Here is a 25,778-nt window from a genome sequence, read left to right as displayed (position 1 = left end):
ATATGCAAGGTAGTATTTAGGTGTCCTTAGCACTCTCTTAATTTCTTCTCTCACCGCGTGTTGTTGTCCTGTTTTCCTGCTCCGCTTTGGGGAGGTTTAACTCCCAAAATCCTCCTCTTGCTGCGCCTCTGACTTGAAATATCGATTACGGTAAATATGTGTTAATGCTTCTTTGATTTTAGTTTTTGTTCGATACCTTGCAGTATTTTCTAAATTCAGTATTAAATTTTAATTCTTGTCTTCATCTCATGAATTTTTAACACCACAACGGATAAGCAAACGAACTTTATTTAGCCAATGGAACCTAAGTTCAACATAAGAGGTCACTTCTATGCTCATAAATAAGAGGAAAAGTTGCTCTTCGTACGACTCGGATTTTAGTCCAGAGATTGACGCTGCAAACGCTGATCCCATGCGCGACTTAATCACCTCCAGTGTAGGCACTCCCATTTCCTATCATTATATATGCCCCGTCGCGCCTCCCGTGCGGGTATTCGGCACATTCGTAACTCCAGTGTGTGGTCAACTCCATATCTGTATCCTTTATCTTCTTATTCTGATCCCACACCGCACTAACCCATTCATGATAGCAAAAAAAGTTAAAAAGAAGACCATCATTTTTATCAAATTCGTTCAGTTGTGAATATCGCCATGTTTTCGAGCAAGTAGTGAAGGACACTATTCATGATTGTCAATCCCACGCAAATCTGAACTTCCCTTAATTATACTGCGCACAAGATAAGATAAGCCCGCTCTCTGTGGATATAAAAACCCCTCCGTAAGTCACAGGAGGGAAATAACTCGTTCGAGTGGCAACCAAGGAATTGATCTCCAATTTAGTTCTTCACGTGTAATTCACGTGTAGCTGAGAAGTGTCATTCCATCAACTTGCACTGGGATTGCTGTAAGTTGAATGGGGAAATTAAGGAAAATGATATCCCTTGATACCATGCTACAATAGAATAGAATGAAATCATGTATCATCATCATCATATATAAATCATCGCTTGGGGAAGGTCAGTTCTTCTTGCTGGGGTGAATATTACGGTCGAAGACGCTTTCACTTGGAGGTACGTAAACATTTTTTTTCCTTTTTCTATTTCATTTTCTGTTGTAAATATGCGTGATTTGCCTTTTATTTACCTAATTGTGTGTTGATATATGTGTTATAGATATGTATTTTGATAACTAAGTTTATGTTTTTCAAGTTAAAAGAAAATGAAACTTTTCAGTTAATTTTTTTTTTAACTTTTACGGAGATAAATTGTCGTTATCCAAAATATTCTTCGAATATTCCTCACTAACTAGCGATGAAATATGGCGATGAAGCATTGAATGCATTTTTAAATCATTTATTGTGCATAGATCCTATTTTTATTTTAAACACCCATGTACCGTGTAATCATTATTTCTTCTTATTACTCCCTGCACAAGATACTGCAGCAGCAAATAATCGATTGCAGAATTCAGAAGCTGTAAATATCCCGATACTGTGTTTTGATCTTCTTTGTTTCCTTCGTCTCCCTTCAATTTGGGTGAGTCAATGAGTAATTATGTTATACTTTTCTTGCTTCGAAATATTTTTTTGCGAAACGTAGCTATTTTCAATTTTTGCTCAAGAAACATTTTCATTTAGTTTATTTTTCAAATGACACTTATGCGCTCCTAAATTTTTATATTTAATCCTCGGACCAGTGCATTACAAATTCATGCATAAATTGTTAATTTTTCTTCGTAAACTCGTTCCTATTACTAGTAAGTATAAGCATATAATGCCTTCATTACTGAAGGATGAAAGTGCTGTTGCTGTTATTTGTGATTAATTACCACGATCATAATGTTGGAAACAAATAAAAGACACGATATCAAAGAACATTTTGTATTCTTGTTAAAATTTTGCGGTCCTCGCTTGCTGCGTAACAAAATATCTTTTTTCATTGTGAATGACAATAACTTTGTGTTCTTGGTATCTGCATAATCAGGAAATCAAGAAAAATAATTATCCGTGGAAGTGTTGTCATTCCAGTTAGAGATTTGGCTGTTCAGGAAAGGATGTTTTGAAAGTTGGAGTTGAAGTGATCGCTAGCAATATCTTTAGTAGTCCTCGACATTTCACTCTTTTCAGATACCTTTCACTCTCTCCGCATATTCTTTTGTTTGATCAATTGCCGGGGTGCCGCGCGACCTTCTTGGCCCTGCTTTGGGAAGTTTCGTAGACACAAAGAGGGTTTATTGTCACGTGAAAAGCATTAGGGATGAGGGTGTTGGGGCGGAAGAACCCTCAAGCAGGATGGCGTCAGAGGATATTTTCTTATTATGAAGCAGAGTTCAATGGTCTACCGACTGGCTCGGGGATTCCCTCTGATAATATTTCGGAATGCATTTCATCTCCCGGCGGTAAATAGCTCTGCCCATGCTCTGTGTAAAACGGGACGGCCGCTGGTCTCCGGGTACCTGCACGTCCGACCCTTATAATCCTCCGCAGGCAAACACCCTACCCCGGCCTATGACAATGGGAGTGGAGTAGATTTGAGTTATTCTTCGGCATTTAATAGCATAGCGATACAAGCTAAATGTTTTCTGATAAATGCTATACATACCATATTTAAAAAGTGTTTTTAAAATTATGGGAAACGACACCAAACTCGCCATACTTTTTTTTATAAATAAACAAACATCATTTTGCTATTTTCGCTAATTTATTCATTCATCATTGAACCAATATGTTACTAAAATCAGGTCTTCCTTTTTTAATCGAGATCTTATAAATAGTGGAAAATTATATTATTATCCAAAATGTTTTTTTAGTCCATAAAAGTATGCCATCATACTATGCTTTCATTTATCATGTTTCAGAATGGTTAAAACTCGGGGAGGAAAAAAAAGAGGTGTGGAGCAATCCTTCCTTAGGGAGAATCCTCAACCCTCGACTTCTCAAGTCAGTCCCCCGCGTACTCCTGATCCTCAGGATATTACGGAGGACATTCCTCCACCGAAGTCGAGGAGAATGGCAGCTTCGGGAGTAATAACCTCCACGGAGGAACTCCGGAGGCTGCTGACACTGTTGACACTGTTGTGAATAATCTAATGGAGGGTCACCTTGAAGCTGGCCATTCATTATTTGCATAGTTGCTACCATAATCGTATCAAATTATCAAGTATACTGACACGTGTATTGAAAATTCGCAATCCTATAGCTTTAACTTCCAGTCTTTGATCATCAACCCTAAAATTCCTGGTCAACTATGCCCTTGGACATAAAATCCTATATGTTAAAGCAATTCAGGACTACATAAAAAACATATTTCCATTGAGCACTGTGAGGAATACCAAGATGTACACATTCGCCAAATTTCATTGGTCCAACGGATTTACTATTCAAGTTATGCCAATTTTATGTATTTTCTATTATAATCGAATCGATCTTTTGATTATACTGACATCTGTGCTGTAAAATACGCAATGCTATTGGTTTAACTTCCAGTCTATGGGTATCTACTACATTAATTCCTGGTCAATTATGTCCTTGGATGAAAAATCCTATGTGCTATAGCAATTTGATAAATTTTAAGAAAAAGCAGATTCGATATATTTCGAACGTGAGACTATATACAAAACTTATTTCCATTGGGCATTCTGAGGAATACCAAGATGTACCCACTCACAAAATTTCATTGGTCCAACCTATATAGTAATCAAGTTATGCTTATTTGGGTATTTGCTACAATAATCGAATCGATCTTCCGATAATACTGCCATCTGTACTGTAGAATCCGCATTTGCTATAGATATTTTTTCCAGTCTATGGTCATCTACTTTAAAATTCCTGGTCAACTATGTCTTTGGGTGTAAAATCCTATATGTTATAGCAATTCGATATATTTTAAGAAAAAGTAGATTCGATATATATCGAACGTGAGACTGTATACAAAACATACTTCCATTGCGCATTGTGAGGAATACCATTATGTACCCATTCACCGAATTTCATTGGTCCAACGTAAACACTAATCAAGTAATGCCAATTTGCGTATTTGCTATAAAAATCGAATCGAACAATCGACTCTACTGACACCTGTATTGAAAAATTCGCAATACTATTGATATCCTTTCCATTCTGTGGTCATTCCCTTATTCCTGCCTTCTCGACTATCCCCGCTTTCTAAATTTCACCTATGTACCTATATTGGTGACGTAGATAGGGCGATGCGTGTATTTCTTACGGGGACCTATTACAAAAAGATATAAATGCATATTGATATATCTTCATTAGGAAACATTACTCATTTAAATAATTTATATGTACGCATAATTCATTCCTTACATATTGTTAAAATTTTAATCCCCGTAACTATGTAAATAGGAATGAAAAATGGCTCCATCGAATGTAACCTTATATCAATTTATAACGTGAACTCTAATCAATCGATCCGCTTGATTTAACTTTTGTCGGATTAAACACATTAGCAGTTGTATTGTGTATGATTTTCATATTCAAAACTTGGTTAATACCAAAGTTATTAGCGATTAAAGCGTAACTAAGGAGATTGGTATCGATATAATTCGTGCATGAATCGGTCGAGCGGAAAGGTCATCATAGCAAAATTTGACTATTTTAATATTATTACCCTGAAAATTTCATTCATCTAGCTTGAATGGTTGCTAAGATATTCAAGATTGTATGCTCCACAAAAAAATGGCGACAATGATTTTTCGCGTGCAGGATATTTTTCGGAATTTTATTATGAATTAACCAAGAGGGTTACGGGGAAGGTAAGCTGAAACGTTAGGGTGCGAAGCACCCTAATTGGTATTTCTAGGAGATTCCAAATTTTCATATGGCACATGTCTCAAGGCCGAAATCCGAGTTTGAAAATTCGCCCATCACGACAATGTAAAATCGAAATCGTTTATTCCTCGGAATTGTTTCGACATATGAAAATTCCAAGATAGCGAAAAAATCAACCAAAAAATCTTCCACCTTATAAGTCAAGGAAATTGTCGTACAATTATTGCAAGTTATTAAAAAAAATTCCTAAAATTTTCCCATAAGAAAAGCATTGAAAGCGTTCAAACTATAATAAAAAATACTTAATATCAATTCGTCGTAATGGCAACCATACCAAAAAATCGACCAAAAAATTTAGTCTACGTCCATTGAATATCATGTTCCTTGGACGTTTAAAGTACAAAATTAAAGCGAAAAAGTTTAAGTTCCATAAGGCTATCTTAATTTTCATCCATCTTAAGTTCCATCTTAATTCAAGTCGATATATCTCGAAAACCAATCGACTTTTTCAACTCTTCAGATATTTCCTCCCGATGAATTTTTTTTTACTTTTACGTCCAATAAGCCAAATACCCATGCCTATCACAGTTTGGGCTGCGAAGTTGTATCAATGAGTCAGTCAGTGAGTGAAATTGTCGTTTTATATTAGCTTAATTAATGTGGCTCATAAGGTTGTTCCGTCTTCTTATTATAAAATTTTTATTAGGCTTCTCTTCTCTCCAACTCTTCTTGGGACTTCTTCGTTCCTTACTCGGTCGATCCATTTGATCCTCATCATTCTTGAAGTAAGAACACGAAATGTAATACTCTTGCGTCATTTTTTGAACTGTTACATAAAGGTAACGCCGCGTTATTATCCGCCTACAAGCCCCGGCTAACCCCTTTTCTGAATCCCTAGCCTTTTAAATGCAGCCATTCAGCAAAAAGGATAATGCAACCCTTGCCCAAATATTAACTTACATATGGCTCGTCACAGTTTTAACACTAGAATGTCCGGCTGGGTCAATTTGACCCAACAGACACTTTTTATGTTGATTATCTCGAAATGAAGAAAATTTTACAATCATATTTCATGACTGATAATTATTTACTTTGGTTTACCACTGTGCAAAAGTTGGGCCTGATATTATTATTATTCTTTTCTATTTTTTCTACTGAAAACTCTTTGGGATTATACCCCCTCAGCATACGCTAAACACTAAATCCTCAAAACTGCCCTTATCCGTTCCCATATTCCCTCCTCCACTTAACCAAGCCGTAGACCACACTTGGAATACGCTGCCAGTGTTTGGGACCCTCATGAAAAAGGCTTAATAACAGAGTTAGAACGCGTGCAAAGAAGAGCTGCCAGGTATGTGAAAGGTCGTTACGATAGTCTTGTTAGTGTAACTGACCTCTTAGATAAACTCGGATGGGAATCTCTATCGGACCGTAGATTGAAAAATAGACTAAACCTTTTGGATAAATTCAAGAGCAGTGTCTTTTCTAACGATGTTAACCATATCTTACGGACGCCAACGTACTACGGAAGATCAGATCATATAAATAAAATAAGAGAGATAGATTGTAGAACAGACAGATTCCGAATGTCATTTTTTCCACGATCAATAAGATATTATAACGGCAGCAATAAAACTCGTTAATAGATTGCATGACTTGTAGTGTAGCTTACTAACCTATGTAAAACTTAATGCATGTTTCTGAATTTCTATTCTATATTCTATTTCTAACAGCATACAGTAGTATAGTTTGTTATTATACGGGACGTTGTTTGGACGGTGTGGTGTGCATGTGCGAGTCCAAATATGCATGTTGGTGTCTGATCACCCCCTGCCAAACACCCTAGAGGTGGCTTGCAGGGTATTATGTAGATGAGATGTAGATGTAGAATCAATGCCATGATCACACCGAGAATGTTTAACGCCTGAAACTACAAGTAGTGAAGAAAGTCTAAATAGACAGCCAAAACAGCTGGGAACTTGAGACCCAATAAAACCCGTGAAATTTCAGCGTAGCGTAGCGTAACGCTCACTCCACTAGAGCACCCAAAACTGATTTCCGTCAAAGTTTTATAAAACGTAAACCAATTAATAAAACAGTATTAAGTACAGAATAAATGAACACGAAATAATAAAAAATTCCGACATAAATTGAAACATTGTGATCAATATGAAAGTAACGTTTCCCTCTGAGAGAATTTATCCTCTTGTGCAGACGAAATATTTTCGGTGAGTGACCAAGGTAATTTAAAAGAGTAAGGGAAACTAAAATTCCTCAAGATGCAGAGACAGCGCCACAAACTTTGTCCTAAAACTTTTGAAAGTCACTATGCGTCTGATAACCTGCATTGATAATAAATTATTAATAAATATATTTCAAGCATAGAATATATTCACCCATTGATGTAGTTAATTATTAACCCTTTCAAGACGGTGCAGTTCTCGCCTCAGCAAGACTACTGAACTGAGCCCCGAGAAATTCTTCCCTCCTCTCTTTGCGGGGCATTTTTGCAGGGCATTCTTTAAGAAGGGTGTCGCGGATGATCACACACTCTCAGCACAATTTCCTTTCTCAGTACCTTATTCAACCCTTCCTAGCGGGGATTCCGCATTACCTCGGGCTCTGAGGGTAGTTGAGCTCCCTCCTTTAGCAGTTTATAATCCTACCAGCTGCATTGATTCGTGGTAAATAATGCTTTGTTCATATGAATTAGCCATATGGATATTTGTTGCTTAACCCTTTCGAGACGGCGGAGTTTTCGTCATAGCATGACTGCTGTGCTGAGCCACAAGAGACTCTTCTTTCTCGTGGTACGGAGCATTTTTGGAGAACATAAGTTAAGGAGGGTCTCGCTGAACCTTTTTCGACCCCTCCCCGCTGGGACTCCGCATTATCTTGGACTCCGAGAGTAGTTGTGCTCCCTCCTTTCCGGGTTTACTACCATACCTGCGGCATTGGTTCGCGGTCAACTTATGTATTGCTTATATATATATAGCATATGGATAATTGTTGCCTGCACGTAAATTGCAGACTTTGAATTGAATTCCTAATTTTTTAGCATTTTCAAATTTTAAACGAAGTTCTAAGGTCAACTTTAACGCATTTAATGCAGCATTCATTTCCATGTTGATGCTTTCACCTAAATCAATGTATAAGTTAATATTTGTCGTAGATTATCGTTTAAAATATAAACGCTGCTCAAAAGACAAAGAATTCAGTTGTAAGTTGATATTTTTTGAGAAAGGTGCAAATATTTATTTTGAAAGTTGACTGATTGAACAATTGAATGACCGCGGTCCCTTACCGCTAAGAGGAGTAATACAAGACGATCGGTGCGGGTACCTGCTCCCTAGTTTTGAGGGTACCCCCTCAAAGTCCCTCTTTGTTTGGTTCCGAAACAAAGTCATCGCTCACCCGCGACCATCATTAACGGGGAAGAGCTAAAAACTTATATATTCGGCATTCGTTATGTACCGTGGGGCCTGACGGCGGTTTTACGGGTTTCCCGTCGTGCTTAGGGTAAATGCCAAGCCAATACCACTCCCGTACCAGTGTTCAACCCCAGTAGTGCTGAAGAGGCGTAAACCTAAGCAGCTCCGCGAGATTTATATTTTGTTATCATGTTACTTGTAATATATATTTCATATTTTATGTAATGTTGTTATCTCGCGGAAATAAACCTTGTTGAACTTGACCTGCGTAATAAAATCTCTGACGAAAATTTGCGGCTTTCGTCTCCCGGGTCATGAAACTTCCAGACGCATATTTTAGTCTTAAGCAGGCAAAAGGTTGAATTCGGTTTTGTAGGAGGCAAAAGAGACAAACATACAAATCTTTGAGCGCAGTTTGATAGACGTTCTTCCAAATGGTAGAAATTGAAATTTTTAATATTCAATTTAGTTTTTAATTCTTCAACAGACATCTTTTTATGATTCCAATTTCATCAACGGGATTATGCTTAAGCCTTTAAAAGTGTAATCTAATGTGTAATTGTGTCCTATATACATCAAGGATATTATTTAAGGCGCTAACTGAATACTTCTAGGTTGTGTACGTGAATAAGGGAGAAAGCACAGATGTGAAAAAACATTATTAACTCTCAGCATGGCTAAACCTTTTAAGTTTAAATCACTATTATTATTGTACACGAACACTTAAATTTTGTCTTATTTGCTATTTGTAAACCCCTCTAAACACCGTAATATGGCCCCGGACCGATTCAACAAGGTTCTTTTTAAGCAAATAAGCATTTTGATACGTAATGCATTTAAGCATATGAATTCCATAGGATAAGCGTGTTTTATTTAGCTAATTCATGTAACTAAAACAGCTTGTGTTTTTCTTTATTTTGCCATTATTTGGTTCAACAATGGTAGATATTCTGCCACTGATCTGACGGCATAAATGCGAAAAGCAAAGACCCGCGTGGATACTGGCAAAACAAACAGCTACTATGAGCATCAAGGGTCTATGCTGCAATTCAGTACGAGGAGATTCACTTTCAAATACTATTTAAGGGGTTAGCTCTCGGAAATGATACTCTGAATTTTGACAGAACCACTTAGAGTTAGATATAAGTTTTAGATGTGGAGAATAAACCACTGCTACTAAGCCCGTTTTGGTCCTTAACAGTGATAAAGATAACAATCAAGGGTATAATGACGAAGTTTAAAGTTTATCTAAAGAATAATATGGCTTTCGATAGAAATATGTAGCATATGCAACCCGCGTAACACCCAAAGTGTCTGACTGGGGTGGCGCGCGCTCACTTTCGGTGCGTTATCTCGGGAACCAAAGGGCAGAAATGAAAGAAATTTTGGGGTGATGCTCAGTAAATGTCTAACAAGTCGTTGTTTAAGAAAGAAAAGGGATAGAATAATCCGAGAGTAACATCATCTTCCCTTATGTCCGGAAAACTCCCAAAAATACCAAAATTTCATAACTTTAAGTGCGATGCGCCACAATTTCCCGGTATCCGATTGCAAAAATAATGTTCATTATTTATTTTCTCGCCAAATGGAACAAAACTGGAGGCGTCCCAAAATAAATTCGAAAACTTGAAAAATAAGGACCACCCTAATGCCGCATAGTGTGGCAGAGGAATGAAAAAACACTCTCGCTGTGTTGTCTCGTCATCTTCCGTGGCGTTCAGATATCGTGGATCTCTCCATTTCCCAGATTTTCCCCACGTTTTGTTGTCAGAGCTGACGACAGTTTCGCCAGGATTCCACCAGGCGTCTTCAGGTCTAAGTGATGATTTTCGTGTTTTTGCTACGTATGTTTAGTTTTCCTTCCTCGCGACCACTGTGTTTTTGGCCGGCTAACCTTGCTCCTGCCTGTGCTATTGGCCAGGATGCTGAACCCTCTCTTCCAGGCGGCAGTTTCTTTGGCAGTTAACTTTTGTACTTTGCGTTGCACAGTGAACGATATATTGGTTTTTGATTCTCAAGTTGGGTGCCGGTTCTGTTGTACTGGCACTGCCATGGATTACTTACAAGGAAACAGTTTGATTTTGATTTTTTTTCATTGCAGCCAACATTTTATCCTTTCCGGCACACGGCGGGATATTTTTTTCTCCTGGGTTACCATCCTAACCACTCCTTGTTCACTGAAACCGCCCAATTTGCTTAATTAATTGTTTCATTGCTTTGAAACAATGGCAAGCAGCGTTTCGGACATCAACGCCGATGAATTACTCGAGGAAAGGCCGATAAATGGATTGCTTACTGGCTCATTGGTCGAGCACAAAGAGCTACTAGACGGGCTGGAATATGTGGATGAACGGGGCATGCGGCAAAAAACGCTCCTGCATGTTGGAGTGAGACTTGGCAAGGCTGATTGGGTGGAAGAGCTACTGGCGAGATGGGCAGACCCAAACCTAATGGATTATAGTGAAGTTAACGCAGTGTCGTTAGCTAAGGAGATGGCTCGGCGGTTTCCTGAAGACTCGGACCGCTCCCAAGTTCTAAAATTGGTGACATTAGTGCATAGGAGGGAGCAGGAGATGAAGCGTCGCCTAAAATCAGTTGGTAAAAAATCAATTTTAAAAATTAAACACAGAAAAGATTAATAAAACTAACTTTCTAGAAAATTATGATAATTATTTATTAGTTATTAAAATGTTTGACTTAAAAAAAAACTATTTTTATTTTTGCTGCCTGTTTTATGCTAATATCACTTTTCGTGGGCTAAAAGAAAATTTGTCGAAAATTTTCGTTTCCATCCTGTTCTGATTTTGCTTCTAGGGGGGCAGCAGCCCCATCCTGCCCGCTGGGTATGCCTTTGAACCAATGGGGAACTTGCATGAATTTTTTTTATTTCACCGGAGGACAGAACATTATTTTATAAATTCAACAAAAAAACCGCTTGTAAATCTAAGTTTTCCTTTGCGAGATATTCAATGATAAATGTAACGAATTTTAAAGCGCGCCAAAATCTCCCTCACTCCCCAAGCCACTGCCGACGAAGCCTCGACGACGTATATGGCCACGAAACATTACGCGAAGCAATTGTTGCGATTGTTTGTAATAGTTGCCAGCAGTTTTGAGAGCTTCGTTTGTGAGACGTGTTGATTGTTTTCTATTTAAAGCAAAGAGAGTATCGGAAGCCCTCATATATGTATTATATGTATTATTCAAAAATATTAATATCTGAGTAAGGGCATAAAATATAAAACTGGAGAAGTTAAACCAAAAATTTCATAATAGCTAAATATCATCGTTATAGGAGTCTGAGCCACGGCCGTTGGAAGAAGGATGCGTTAGTTGTAAGTTGATGTTATCGACGGCATAGCATTCATTTAAGTGTGTAACTAGAAAAATTTTGATGTTTACTAACGTCCATTATGCTTCTTTATACAATAACATCATCCATTTATTCGTAGATACCGGACACTTCGTCGTTTAGGACTGCCTGTGCTTGTATTATGAGGTGAATTCCAGTCAATGCAACTTTCGTTCGCAGATTGGAGACATTCAGGAACACTTTTTGTGCCAAAATGGGTTATTTTCAACGTGATATCTCCCGTTAAGAGTGTGCATGTGGGAGTCCAAATGCATGCTGCATGCTGGTGATTGATCACCCCCTGCCAAACACCCTAGAGGTGGCTCGTAGGGTATTATGCAGATGTAGATGTTAAGCTACTGCTAATAATCACTGTGCCAGTGGTTGTAAAGCACAAAATTTCACAAGGTAAAATAATATCTTCCAAGAGTTATTAGTGTTCCATCGTGAATGAATTGTAAATCGTGCAATCGTGCCATCGTAAAAACTCCTATTACGCTATCGATAAATGTCTAAGAGTAATGTAAAAATGGTCAGGGGCGTGTTCACCTCCGTTGTATACCGTAGTTATGACATTTCACGATCAAGCAATCAAGATCCTAAAAAAAGGCTGGTGTCCTAAAAGCCCATGCCGCACGCCTTATAATCGGCGTGCGGGGTATTATGTAGACGGAGATGAATTTCAGGTTTACTATTCGAGCGAGCGGCAACGTTATACATTTTTCTGATAACTAAAAGATACGTTGTGAAAAGCTTGTCCATCATCCCGATGTCGCATTATTAATATCCCAAATGATAATCGATGCATAATAGCAATATGAAAACTTGCCCAAGAAAAACAAAACAAAATAAAGTGACGAAGAGCGGCTAAATACTCCCTCAAAACAAATTTTACAGAATGCTCTCAGTGTACTTTCCAACTCCCTACGGTTGTTAAGTCACCTATGACGTCACATCTGGCCTCGGCAACGCTCGGGTTTCTTCGCGCAGTGGTCGGCTCAGAGAATTTGTTCTCCATTTGAAAGTCATTCTTTTTTTCTTTTGATGATGAATTGAGAAACTTGAGGTATTTTTGCGAGCTATTGTATCCATTTTACTTATTAAAAATAGTTTTTAGAGCAATCGACGACCAATGCAAGTTCCCCGTTGGGCAAACCAATTGGTAGTTGTAGATGAGTCATGGTGTCATCACTGGATGTGATGACACCACGACTAACCTGCAGCCACCACTCGTGCCAGGAACTCATTCCCTTCCCGAAAAGAGCGCTCCAGATGATCAAGGCCGTGTGGCATCACACATGCTTCCGGATAATTTGGAAGACTGTGTGGCTCCACTTGGCTTCACCTTTTGCACATGTGCTGTCGTTCCTTCATGATTTTGTGAACACCTCCGACGCTCACTTCGACTACGGCTTTCATTTTCCTCGTTCACACATTCATTGTTCCAGCGATCGTCGGAACTATCGTGCATTCACACAACGATAGTTATAACCTGCGCTCTCCTCCAGGGCTAAAATCTGAAGTGAACGAGAAATTTACGGTTATTATATCTGTTGAGGTAGGTAGGGTTAAAATATTACTGTATACAACGTGTACTTAACGTATAGTTTTTCTTCCGCCCAAATTCTTCCTTTCCTGGACAAATCCATCTTTTGATGGATGGCATCTTCTTTAACTTTTCGTCCTTCTCCTGCCGCTTCTTCTCGCGGTTTTGTGGCGCCCAACCATCGTTATGTGGCAACGTTCGAACTTACGTGAACTATTGTACGGACACGCATTCCCACGACCAGTTCTGTCAACTATCGATAAGAGGATCGCTGATACAACCGAAATGACATCAACACAACATTCACGCAGAGATCGGCAGGGATGGTAAGGGAAACTGAAATAAATGAAATGTAGAAACGGATTTAAACCCGGGGAGCTTAACTTAAGGTGGAAACGAAATTGAAGTCAAAAGTACTTCGGGTCGAAACTAACTAAAACTTTTAGACGAAACGAAACGCAGATAATGTTTCGCACCGGAGGGACCACGTGCTTTACCTTCGAACGGTTTAATTTCGACCCACCCACCGAGTACGAAGTGTTGTTGACTTTAGTAGAAGTTCAGCCTACCGCAATTACATGCATGGGGCACTCATATTTTGACCTTTAACAGGAGATTGGTGAACGAAAACCGGCCATTCAGTTTTTTAAGCTCCATGTATGTCAAACGTTATGGGTCGAAACTATTCCCTCTTATTCCCTTCCATTCAAGTTTTAGGATCAAAACTTAACTATGAACAGCCGGACTTCGATTTATTTCGTTTCTTCCCCGGGAGTAAAGTTTCGACCCGGGTTGAAACTAAACCCCTTTGTGATTTGAATTTCGTGCCGGAACGAAACGAAACCTAGGCCTCCTATTTTCGTTTCCCTCCTGGTCGAAACGAAGAATTTTCTTTTCGTTTCCCTTGCTATTCCTGGGAATCGGGCAGTCCATGTAAATTCTCCCCCGTCGCCGGGATTTGAACAGAGTCCGCTGGGCGGGAAGACAACACTCTAGCCACCACACCAACCCAATCCCCCCGCAATCTCTGCGTCAGTTCCCAGACGGCGCAGAACCCTCCGTATCTAATTCGTATGTACATAGTACCCATTGACTACGGGGATACTGTGCCGCTCCGTCGCTTTTCGTCAATGGATAATTTCCATTCGCGGCCTGTCGACGAAGAGCGTACGCAGCATGTGAATGTCCGCTACGAAGCACGTACGATAGGATACGAAGCGCGCAGGAACACAGCACTCAGGCTAATCTCAATCGATTAGGTCGAATATTAGATATATCGTAACTCGCACGATCTAAAAATGTATCGAACGCAACACAATCGATAGCTACCGACCGTAGCGAGAACCTTAATACGAATCATTATGAATTGTAAGTTCTAAACAGGTAAATAATACTATATCATGGTATTTAGAATTCATGATACAGTATTATTTACCTATTGAGAACTTACAAAACTTATTCGCTCACTTAAATAATTGCGAAAAATGAGATTCTCAAGGTTAATTCACGCATCCCCAGCATCCAACATTCTTAAAAGGCTCGTACCTACTTGGAAACCTTGAGATGTTAATAAGAGTAAATTCTTATTAATTTTGACACTAAATAAGACATCACATAGCCCACGAGCATTAAAAAGCTTACCCTAAAGCCTGACGAAATAAAATTTTTAAAGAAAAATTGCCGATGAAACAGGATTGCTGACACATCTGCTATTAGTATGATCGAATTCATCAAAATGCAAGCAAAAATTAACGTATAGTTCAGTCTCAGCTACTAAAACTTACCCATATCAGGCGCTAAAGTATTTGAAAAATTATTTGGGATGAGTTAAAGTCTCTAGGTCACTGCAGTAAATGTATAAACCTATTAAAAATATGAAAGTCCTGCCAAATAACCAGCAAAAACACTTGTAAAATAAAACATGGTATCTCTTAGATCACACCTCCGATTTTATACTTACTTTGCATGAAGTCACCACCACAAGAAATTTTAAAGAGGCAGGAAAGAAAAAACCCACAGAAATACAATACATATATTATGTATTTTCTATTGTCAACCACAATAATATTTCCAATTTTCTCTTCTATCCCACATCTAATTTAGCGAAACAATTACTCTTATTCTATTTCGAATAGAATTCTTATTCTATTTCACTTCTGCCACAATGTCTGTCTTCTTGGCGACAGGTAACAGTGAAGCAATGGTACCTTCCTCCAATCTGGGCACCTTCAATTCAGCAAGAATTTTCTCCTCGTCTTCTCGTCCAAGGCCACAGATTATTTTATGATATCACAAGGTGCGATGTGAAGCTCACACACCTAAAATTAATAAATAATAAAATACCATGTAACTTATTAGGTCAAATCATTTCCAATTTTTGGTATTTCTGCATGAGAAATCAAATTACTAGGCTCGTAAATATTTGTATGCCTGATATTTTTATTGTTTTAAACTATAGCATAAGATAATTTGAAATCATGAAAGCCGACGTGTAATACACCCTAGGGCAAGCTAAGAAGCAATATTCGATCCTATAAACTTGGCAGCTCATTCCTAGTTTCTCCTTTAACCACACGTTTACCGAATGAATTAATACAAAAAAGATAACTAAAATGCAAGAATTTTCAAAAGAATTGCTGCTACAATATTTTGAATCACCATTTTTAGTACTGAATAGTACTATAGTACTTCAGTACTGAATAGTTCAGGATGTTGATGCATCAACATCCCGAAGCCACTTCTAACTTAAAATTACATCCAAATAATTACAGCGAGAAAGAGTACATACCTCACAGTTTTTCGTAGGGGTGAAATGTTTTCTTCTTATCACCCAAATGCACTTCTTCTTCAACTCAGGATCTTTTGGAAAGCTAAAAACTTGAACCATGTCCCGAAGTTTCCATTACATCCCGACAGTACACACACGAAAGGCATTTTTAACAAAAATATCTCACAAACACGTTTCTGAAGCCCAGTGAATGAAATTAAAGAATAAGGGAAACTTCACCATTACCAGACACTCTATTTTTCACACACTTAACCACAAAAATCCCTGAAATGTGGTGAGACTTGACGTACACGATGCGATCTCCAACGGCTTGTGAAGGCATGTGATCTTTCTAGGAGGATATGGCACGATGGCACCAGATGGCACCACCCGCGAAAGAAAATAGTCCCAGACCGAATACAGTTTTATCGATGAGATACAATTTTATCGATGCATATGAATTTGCCAGTCCTCTTGCATCTTTTTTCGTCATTAAAGGAAATAAAGAAACAAAACCTTTTTAGTAACTTCCTAAGCGCGATTTTTGTATCTTGATGGTCCACCCTCATATTCAGGTATGAAAACTTCCTGTGCCGTCTGGGTTGTTTCACCGCTTCGCCCAAATCAATGGAAGGGCCACTCACGGACCGGGAACGCGATCGAATTCATAGAGGAAGCGCAGACACATCAGACACGCACCACTTGGCACACCCATCTCTCAAAGGAACATGTGGTGAACTTATCGGAGCCACCATTCCACCTCAAATCTCAAAGTTTGCCTTTTGGGGACTAATAGTTGAATATCCTCACTCAGTGGCAATACAGTTGATACAAGGAATGAATCTGAAAAGGAAGATGATCACGGGTAAAAAAAAAACAAGACCCTTTGTCACGCATGACACTGCGCAATACAAGAGATGCATACATATATCTCCAAGTAGATTCTTCCTTTCTTTTCAGTCTGATCAGCAATTTATCCCGACCCTCTCACCCATTGATGACCATTCTCACCGCAGAAATCAATTGAGAAGTGGTTATATTGTCAATATTTTTTCAATTATATATTTTGTTGCGTGCTACAATTTTTTTTACTTGGAAATGGATTCTTGGTTTTTTTCTACGCAAAAGCATTTTTAACCAAGAATTTAATATAAAAAATAGCAGACTTCTACATTTTTAGTCTTATTATCTTATTCTCACTTAAGTTTCCGTTATGAACCCTAGAAATAAATTTAAAAATTCCACGGCGATTGAAATACGTTCGCAATTCCTTAATAAGGGTTAATTATTGAAAATTGATGCAATATTTTGTTGATAAAACACTAATAACTCAACAGGTATATTGATCTTGGAGTATTGGACCTTGGACTATGATACGGTTGCGTCATCTATACATGACGCGCTGGATTCCACGCAGATGCGAGCGTTATCAACAGATGATGGCCGACTACGCTACTTAAAAAATTCGGATGGGTCCATAAAAAAGTGAAATACGTAAGTTACCTTAAACACCTACAGCCAATGAACCATCGTCACAAAAAATGACGAATTACAGAGATATGAGACATAGATAAGCATCCTACATAAATTTGAATGCATAAAATATCAAATTGGCAATTTTTCATCGATTAATTATTATTTTTTAACTTACTAGCAAGTTTATAGGAGCGATATTGTAATGGTTTACATCTAAAAATATACGTTACTCTGTTAGCTACATTCTAAGTGTACATTTGCGGTGATATTCGATAGAATATCCGATTTAACTTCTATGAAAAAAAGCACTCGTAATGTAATAAAATATGATTCTCTTAGTTCTTTGTCGTGAGCCAAAATTACAGCGGCTTCTTTTTATAACATCCTACCAACCTTTGAATACAAAGGTATTATAAACGAATTTCGCTATAAATACTGATTAATGCAAATCCAAAAAAATCGTAAATTTAATGTACCAATAGGGAATGTTTTACGTAGACACATGTTGTGAGAAGCATTTCATACCATTGCAAGAATAAGAACTGCTCTACCCAGATAATTACTCCCATATCTTGGTTCTCTGGTCAGGATCCAGGTGGTCTTCCCTGTGCCCCTCACGGGCTTATTTCGGGACACATTAGAGCATTAATGTTTACTTGGAAAAACTTATTATCCTCCATCTGAAACACCCAAGAGTATATTGGTGTAAGTATTCTCCTACTGAAATATGTACGTGGAAGATGATAACCTCACTCTTCTCGGAAAAGCTCATTTGGCTACGATATAGTACTGTTTTGCTGAAAACCCTAAAAATAACCGTAGAAATTCGTTTAAAAGTTCTACAGGCATTGCAAAATGAAAGGAATTCATGGATGAACTGACATTTAATGCAACAGTAACAATTAAAAAAATTAAAATAGCACTGGCAACAATAAACTGACAGAAAAAGTACGCCGGGATGGGCTACCTTCGGGGAAAAGGGTCGAGGATTATATTTGCCCAGTTGCCGAGGAAAGGGACCGGCACCCCGCTAGGAAAGGACATTAAGGGGAGGAAGCGACTACCTGGACAGTCCCAAGCCGAGAAAAAACTCCGTACGGGGCGAAAAAGAAATTCTGAAACCTTTCCTATAGTAAAAAGCAACTTCCCGTAAAGGAGCTCGGCGCGAAAAGGTTAAAAATTATATAAATGAAAGAAAACAAAAAAATAGATACAAGAACTTTGAGAAATAGTTTTTCATACATGAAGTCAGCAGTCTTATAATAATAATTATTTGCAAGAAACTTTTTCTTTCCTTCATAAAACGAACTTAGCATATATTGAATTTATTGCATTATTGAACACAGTTATTCTTAACGACTGGTCCCATACCTTGGATTAATACGCCAGAAGACTCCCGTTCCATGATACTTAATTGAGAAGTTGAGATATGATATGCTTTATTTCATAGATACAAGTTAATGCAACAGCTTAACCCTCTTAGTGCCACCATAATTATAATACGTCATCAGCACGCCTCAATGGCATCAGGCCACAAGTTGAACAAACAAGGCCTTCTAGGTTTCAGCTTCCTGCTTTCCACAGTCTAATTATTAATTTAGGCAATTAATCATTTCTTTTTTGTAACCTTTTATCCCAAGTATTTAAACATATAATATTTGAATAATACTTCATACATGCTCTGGCAAAAATTTGTTATTTCCAAACGGTAAGTTATTATTACCGACCATTGTTTTGTTACAACGTAACATTGTCAAGCATCTTTTATCTTAATAAATAATGTGCACAATGTATTCAAAATATTTCGAATCATTTGAAAAAATGAGAAACTTAAACTGATATCACACCATGCACACATCATGAGCCACATTGCTGGCTGATGATTTAAGAAAGCTAAAGTTCATATGAAAAGATATGGTAGTTAGTAGGTTAAGAAAAAGAGTTACCTTTTTTCTTCCCATTACATCTCTCTGGGGCATGTCTTAGCCACTTCTTTATGGCTAACTCTACTTCCTTTTCTGAGGCATTCTTGAAAAGTGGGTTCCTTTGTACAGCCCCGGCAATGAATGTATTTTATTGTTAGCAATCACCCTTAATTTTTGTGTGTGCATCTTACACTTAGCACTTGTGGTTCTGCTATAGCTATGCATCGGTGGCTCCATGGTAACAATACTGAGATTAGGAACACCGTTTACAAGCAAAATTCTTGACCAAGGCCTTAAGCCCGTATTATACTTCCCAATTTATTGGCCAATATATCTGCGCGCAATATTGGTTAAAATATTGGGCTTTACGCATCGTACGACACGTACCAATATTTACACCAATATTGGACGTTAAAGTGTTCTAATATCCCGCTAGAGAACGCCACATAACACAAAATGACAAAAAAGCATTTCAAAACGCAGATTGATTGCCAATGAGCTAAAAATGGGAGGTGGCATAATAATTGTAAATTTAATAACTATTTCGAGGGGCTGCAAAGATATTCTCGAAATGCTCAAAATTTCATTCGGGTGAGTTCCTTGAATGATTAGAGATAGGCAATATTGTAATCTTACTATAAATGAACATCATGATAAAGAGTAATCCATAAATGAGTTAGACATAACTACACTTTCATACAAACAAGCCTACAGCCTCATACAAACAAATTTCACAACTTTTTGGCCAGGTTAAGGCAAAATTTGATGCCATAAAATGGTATATGTGAAGTTTATACATAACTATCAAGTCAAAATAACAAATCACAAGTATGAATATTAAATGAAACAAACTAGGATTTATAAGAAGGCTTACCATATTACTCTTCACTGTCTCATCAGCAAGATCTTCCTCCAATTTTTCCAGGTGTTCAAGAGACTGCAGTGGCAGATTTGCAGGCATGGCTGCACTAATATCAACACTTCTTGATTGGGTACTGCAAACAGCATCAAGGATCGCTTGAATAGCATCACTGTTTCTGTTTGCAGTGGCTCGCAGCACAGCCAATTCCCGCAATACCTGTCTCCTGAAATCTAGGGAAGAAAGAAATTGTAAATTTCACAAATTAATCGATTTCAGGCATTAATATGAGGTAGGCTTAAATCATTAGAAGAATCCTACGAACGAGCAACAACTAAGCACCTAGTAACATTCAAAAAAGTAATACCCAACTAACCAATCTCACTTGCTGCCGATGCTGTAGGGCCCTTAGGAGGTGAGCAAGGCAGCAATTCCCTCTCTCTCTCCGAGTGAGGTGACATTTTGACAGGAGAGAGAGATGTCATCTGATTGGTTGGTCTATTCTTGTGTCCTCTATCAATAGAGGAAATGGACGGAGGTTTTGGGAAGTTGTCTATTCTCCTGCGACTTATCTGAGTTTGCAAAGGATCATCCTCCGATGAGTCCTCACTGCTCGACACACGTCGAGCTTTCTTTATCCTTTTTCCTCTTCCGATGTCCTCACTTTCGGTGTTAAGGTCAGAGGTATCCTCTGCCCTTCTTAAGTGAGCACGTACCCAGGTAGCATTTTGATGTCGGTCCAACGTCGATACGACGGCGACATAGGTCGTCTACATGTCGATCCGACGTCGGGAACCGAAGTCGGTCCATCGTCGAAATGATAACGTTTAGCCAGGCTACAGCCGACACGCAAAGCGACGTCGGACCTAGATCGAACTGACTTCGGTTCGACGTCAAACCGACTTCAGCACGACAATAAACCAACTTTGTCCCCGACATTAAACTGTTGTCGACCCTACATCAAACTGACATTGGCTCTACATTAAACAGACTTCAGCCTGACACCAAACCAACTTCGGTCCGACATCAAAACGCTGTCAGCCTGACATTGGACCTTAAAGCTGCCCGACATGAAATCAACCTAAGTCCGACATAGACTCGACATGAAGGCAAAACAGGCCCAGCACTAGAAACAGTATCGAGGTGACATACCCCAAATCTATTATTGTATGTGACATATTCATCTGAAAATAAGTCACCATTAGCTTAGGATTGAATTAACCTAGGTGCTTTTGTAGAAATAATAAAAAAACTATAAAGCAACATGCAATCATTAAAATAATTCAGTTATGCGAAAGAAATTTGGAGCACCCTGAATTACTAGAAGCATTATCATATGTATGGAATTAGATGAAATTAAATTATTTGAACTAACTAGAAGCATAAAAGGATAAAGAGTACTTAAGACGATAAATCAAGATGGAAGTTATCTCTATCTGAAATTGATATCCAAACAGATATCAGAGACTCATATACCGTATATGTCTGAATAGGGACCCCCTTTTTTTCAAAAAATGCCCGTGATAAAAGTTAAGGGGGGGCTATATTCAAACCCATTTGTTAAAATTTTTCCCAAAACCCAAGCCTCAAAATAAGGGGGGGGACTGTATTCAGAGGGGCGCTATATTCGGAGGAATACGGTACTCATCAGAGTCCAAGTAACTACCCAGGTAGCAATCCAGTATCAGCTCGGCATAGGCTTAACCCTTTCACTGCTGTGGACGTACCTAGTACGTCCGCACGGCAGACTGCGGTGGACGTACTTTTTCTTCCTCCGTGCCATGCGGTCAGCACTTTCGCCGAAGCACTTCGAAGGGACCCACTAATCCAGGACCCTTTCCTCGACGAATTCACCCACGCAAGACCGTCTCATCGGCCCTACCAGCGGGGGCCCTACCTCCGGAAAAGTGACCGCTCTGACTGCAATTTGAAAATCAATCAATCAATCCGATCATCGAAATATGATTGTTTTCATCGCACTCCTGGCAATCAAGCAATCAGTCTTTGAACTGTGTTTCTGCGATGAAAAATAATGATTTTGTTAACTTTGATATAATGGCCATTTTCCGGTGGTCCGCAGCCACGTTTTGTTGCAAAGTTAACAAAATCGTTATTTTTTATCGCAGAAACACGGTTCAAAGACGTACTTGATGGCTTGATTGGCGGGAGTGCGATGAAAACAATCATATTTCGATGATCGGATTAATTGATTGATTTTCAAATTGCAGTCAGAGCGGTCACTTTTCCGGAGGTAGGGCCCCCGCTGGTAGGGCCGATGAGACGGTCCTGCGAGGGTGAGTTCTTTGAGGATAGGGTCGGGGATTAGTGACCTTTCGGAGGGTGTTCTACACCCATCCTGGAAGTACCTGCTCCATGGGCCCAGGAAACGCATTTTAACATTTTCGCCGCATGTGAGGAGAAGGTTTCCGGAGATTGAACAGCAGTGAAAGGGTTAAGCCAACAAAGAATTTCAAAATCCAAGTAACCATGCCCTCTTTTTCATTACCTTTAGTTAAAACCTTTAAATAGATTTATATCAATACTAAGGCAAATAATTAAGTTATAAGTAAAATAATACCATTTATTAAAATTGACATTTTACAAATTAAATATGCAACTTTCATCAAAAGGAAATTGTCATCAGTCATCAATTGAAATCAACACACAAAGAATACAATAATACATACAAACAATTGTTGATATGTTACAGATATCTACAGATACAGAGACAGACTGAAATATCTTTACAGGCTAAATGTAAATAACTTTTTGAAACATTGAGATATTCAGAACTCAGCTTGTGTACACAATAATTCAAAGGAAGAACAAATATGTCGACAAAACCTTTTTGTCAAGGAAATGGAGGTCAGATTACTGCTTTTACTGGACAAAAATGTAACTCCACTTATTTGCGCTCACGTTTCAAACCTTAAATAGCCCAGAAGTTGCGGCAATTAAATAATGGATTATCATTAGGTCACTATGGGCCAAAGATCAATAAGAAAAATTATTTTTTCGCAGGAGGGTAAGTTAAATAGTAATATAAGGAAAAAGAATTCTTCATTCAAATCATGGCCGATATTTGAATTAATGATACGAATATCGATAGGCACCTACATTTTAAACACTAATTAGGCTAAATCCTGAGTCTGAGAATAGTGTAGAGAAAGTACTTTCTAAGGGAGATATTTATCATTTAAATTTACAAAATTAATGCTGTGCTGAAACACCAGGCAGCCATATTGTCAGAGCTGTGACGTACTTTCAGGCATGCCAGTTTACGCCAAAGATTGGAATACATACAAAAATGCTGAGTTTAAAATGAATGCATGGATTGACTTATGAATTATATTCAACATCTGCACATCCCATCATCTTCATCTTTTCTTTTGTTTATTTCTCGGTACAGTGACGACAAGAAGTCCTTATCAACTTTTCTAACTCGACCTACCTATTAGTACCTCGTAGTCGCTCTTCCATTCTCACGTTTTTTTGCTAACGTTTTCAGATTTATATTGAAACGAGTCGATAGGCGCTTGATTACATCAAGCGGGTTCGAGAGGGGGGTGGGAACATGTTTGCGTCACGCGTATTCGAGTATTGGGTCCATAAGTTGCTTAAAAAGGGAAAGAAAACACTTACAATATCGTTTTAGTAGATGAAATAGACGGTGGATACGCTCTTTCGCTCTCAACAATACTTAACGTCGTCTTAGTAACCACGATGATATAAGCGTTAAGACCGTTTTGAATAGAATATTTACGTAATGGAGAGAAATGTAAAATTTACGACGGATGCACTTGTGAAATATCGCCGATTTTTCGTATTATGACCCTTGTCCTAGAATTGTAGCTTTTGTCTTTCTGATTATAAAGATTTGAACTCAACATACTTTTAAAAATATAACAGCTTCTTTTTACTTTAGAACTAAGACCAATTCAATGCACCAATACCCAGCCGATCAAGTTAATTTCGAAGACAGAAATCCAAAAAGCGCGGATCTATTAAATGTTACCACCTTTCAACCGAGAGAAGCTCAAACCTCAAAAATCCAGCATTCGCATATTTCTTGAGGTTTATTTATAAAAATTCGACAGTTCATACACATCATAACTGTTCATCTATTCTTAAATATATGAGCGCGGAATAATGTGAAAGATAGCTATCGCCTGGCCTGTAAATTATTTTCACACACAGCCATAAAATTAGCTATTCTAAACCCTGCTCTTATTTGTGAGGAGATGGCAATATGAACGCAAAATATAGGCACTCAAAAGTTTAACCACGCACGAAAGTTTTTGTTATTAACAATACACATGAAAATAGATATTCTAAAATATATTTTTATTATCACTGTATAGATGGCGCAACCGACGCAAATCAGCGTAACACGACTTTCATAACAGGTCGCGCAAGATTTTTTAATAATCGTTACATATTCACAGCAAATTATCTTCGCCGAATTAACTCAATTATTGGTTATGGCATTCATTTGTCGTGACGCGTTACGCGAGCTTTATTAGATATCGATTCCCGACTACTTGAATTCCATATAATGTAAAACATTCTTAAACGATGAATTACGTGAGGGTGTAGTCTTCGTGACCCCAAAATTCAGCGTTGGTAAAGAAGTATGCACCCTATGCATACGAAGTACCCTCTACGGTTTTTCCAGAAGATTCCAAATTTTCATATGACATATGTCTCAAGGCCGAAATCCGAATTTGAAAGTTCCCCCATCACGACAATGTAAAATCGAAATCGTTTATTCCTCGGAATTGTTTTGACACATGAAAATTCCAAGATAGCCAAAAATCAAGCAAAAAATCCTACACCTTATATTTCAAGGAATTTGTCCTACAATTATTGCAAATCGGTCAAAAATATTCCTGAACTTTTTCCATAAGAAAAGCATAGAAAACGTTCAAAAAATAATAAAAATACTAAATATCAATTTGTCGCTATGGTAACCATACCAAAAAAATCAACCGAAAAATCTTGTTTATGTCCATTGAATATCACGTTCCTCGGACGTTTAAAAGTACAAAATAAAAGCGAAAAAGTTTTAGTCCCATAAGGCTCCCATGTTAATTCAAGTCGATATATCTCGAAAACTAATCGACTTTTTCAATTTTTAAGAAATTTTCTCCCGATGAATTTTTTATTACTTTTACGTCCAATAAGCCAAATACCCCCACCTATCACAGTTTTGGCTGCGTAATTGTATCAATGAGTCAGTCAGTCAATCAATTTGCCATTATATATCAGCTTAATTAATAAACATTAATAGTGACCCTTAACAGTGGTGATCCTAGTAATGTCATGACTTCATTTGTGAAAACTAAGTCACTAACTAGCAGTATCCATGTCTCAAACATACGTATTTATCATATAAGTATAAAAAATAATATAAATTTTAAAAGAATATGCAAATTAAATTAAAATTCTAAGGTGAAAATGTACGTACGTGGAGCCTAAGCTAGGCAATTACTAAACCATCCATCAAGTTCTTCATTAAATAGTAATATGAATTGGTGGATCGTCGTAACAACAACACAGTAAAAACTTGTATCTTGAAAACCTATAAAAGTATGCTATGAAGAAATGCAGATAGGAAGAACCAACTTAAGAAT

General features: G+C 38.0%; 1 protein-coding gene and 1 long non-coding RNA gene across 2 annotated transcripts in view; one reads left to right on the top strand and one right to left on the bottom strand.

Annotated features, from left to right (window-relative positions):
- Positions 1 to 809: 809 nt before the first annotated feature.
- On the top strand, positions 810 to 10,928 carry LOC124172410. Its single transcript, XR_006868150.1, has 3 exons — positions 810 to 1,070; positions 1,435 to 1,535; positions 10,322 to 10,928. It is a non-coding gene; the product is annotated as an uncharacterized LOC124172410 (long non-coding RNA).
- A 5,767-nt stretch (positions 10,929 to 16,695) lies between these two features.
- Positions 16,696 to 25,778, bottom strand: part of LOC124172544 — a 32,670-nt gene continuing 23,587 nt past the window's right edge. Inside the window, exons 4-6 of the mRNA XM_046551989.1 lie at positions 20,522 to 20,915; positions 20,161 to 20,378; positions 16,696 to 16,728 (exon numbers count right to left, since the gene is read on the bottom strand). Coding sequence (XP_046407945.1) covers positions 16,696 to 16,728; positions 20,161 to 20,378; positions 20,522 to 20,915 — 645 coding nt within the window. The remainder of the gene's footprint in view (positions 16,729 to 20,160; positions 20,379 to 20,521; positions 20,916 to 25,778) is intronic.

The sequence above is a fragment of the Ischnura elegans genome, assembly GCF_921293095.1.
Source record: "Ischnura elegans chromosome 13 unlocalized genomic scaffold, ioIscEleg1.1 SUPER_13_unloc_1, whole genome shotgun sequence".
Taxonomy (NCBI): Eukaryota; Metazoa; Arthropoda; class Insecta; order Odonata; family Coenagrionidae; genus Ischnura; species Ischnura elegans.
Note: the sequence above shows the minus strand (reverse complement) of the source record. Positions and strands in the feature narration are given on the sequence as shown.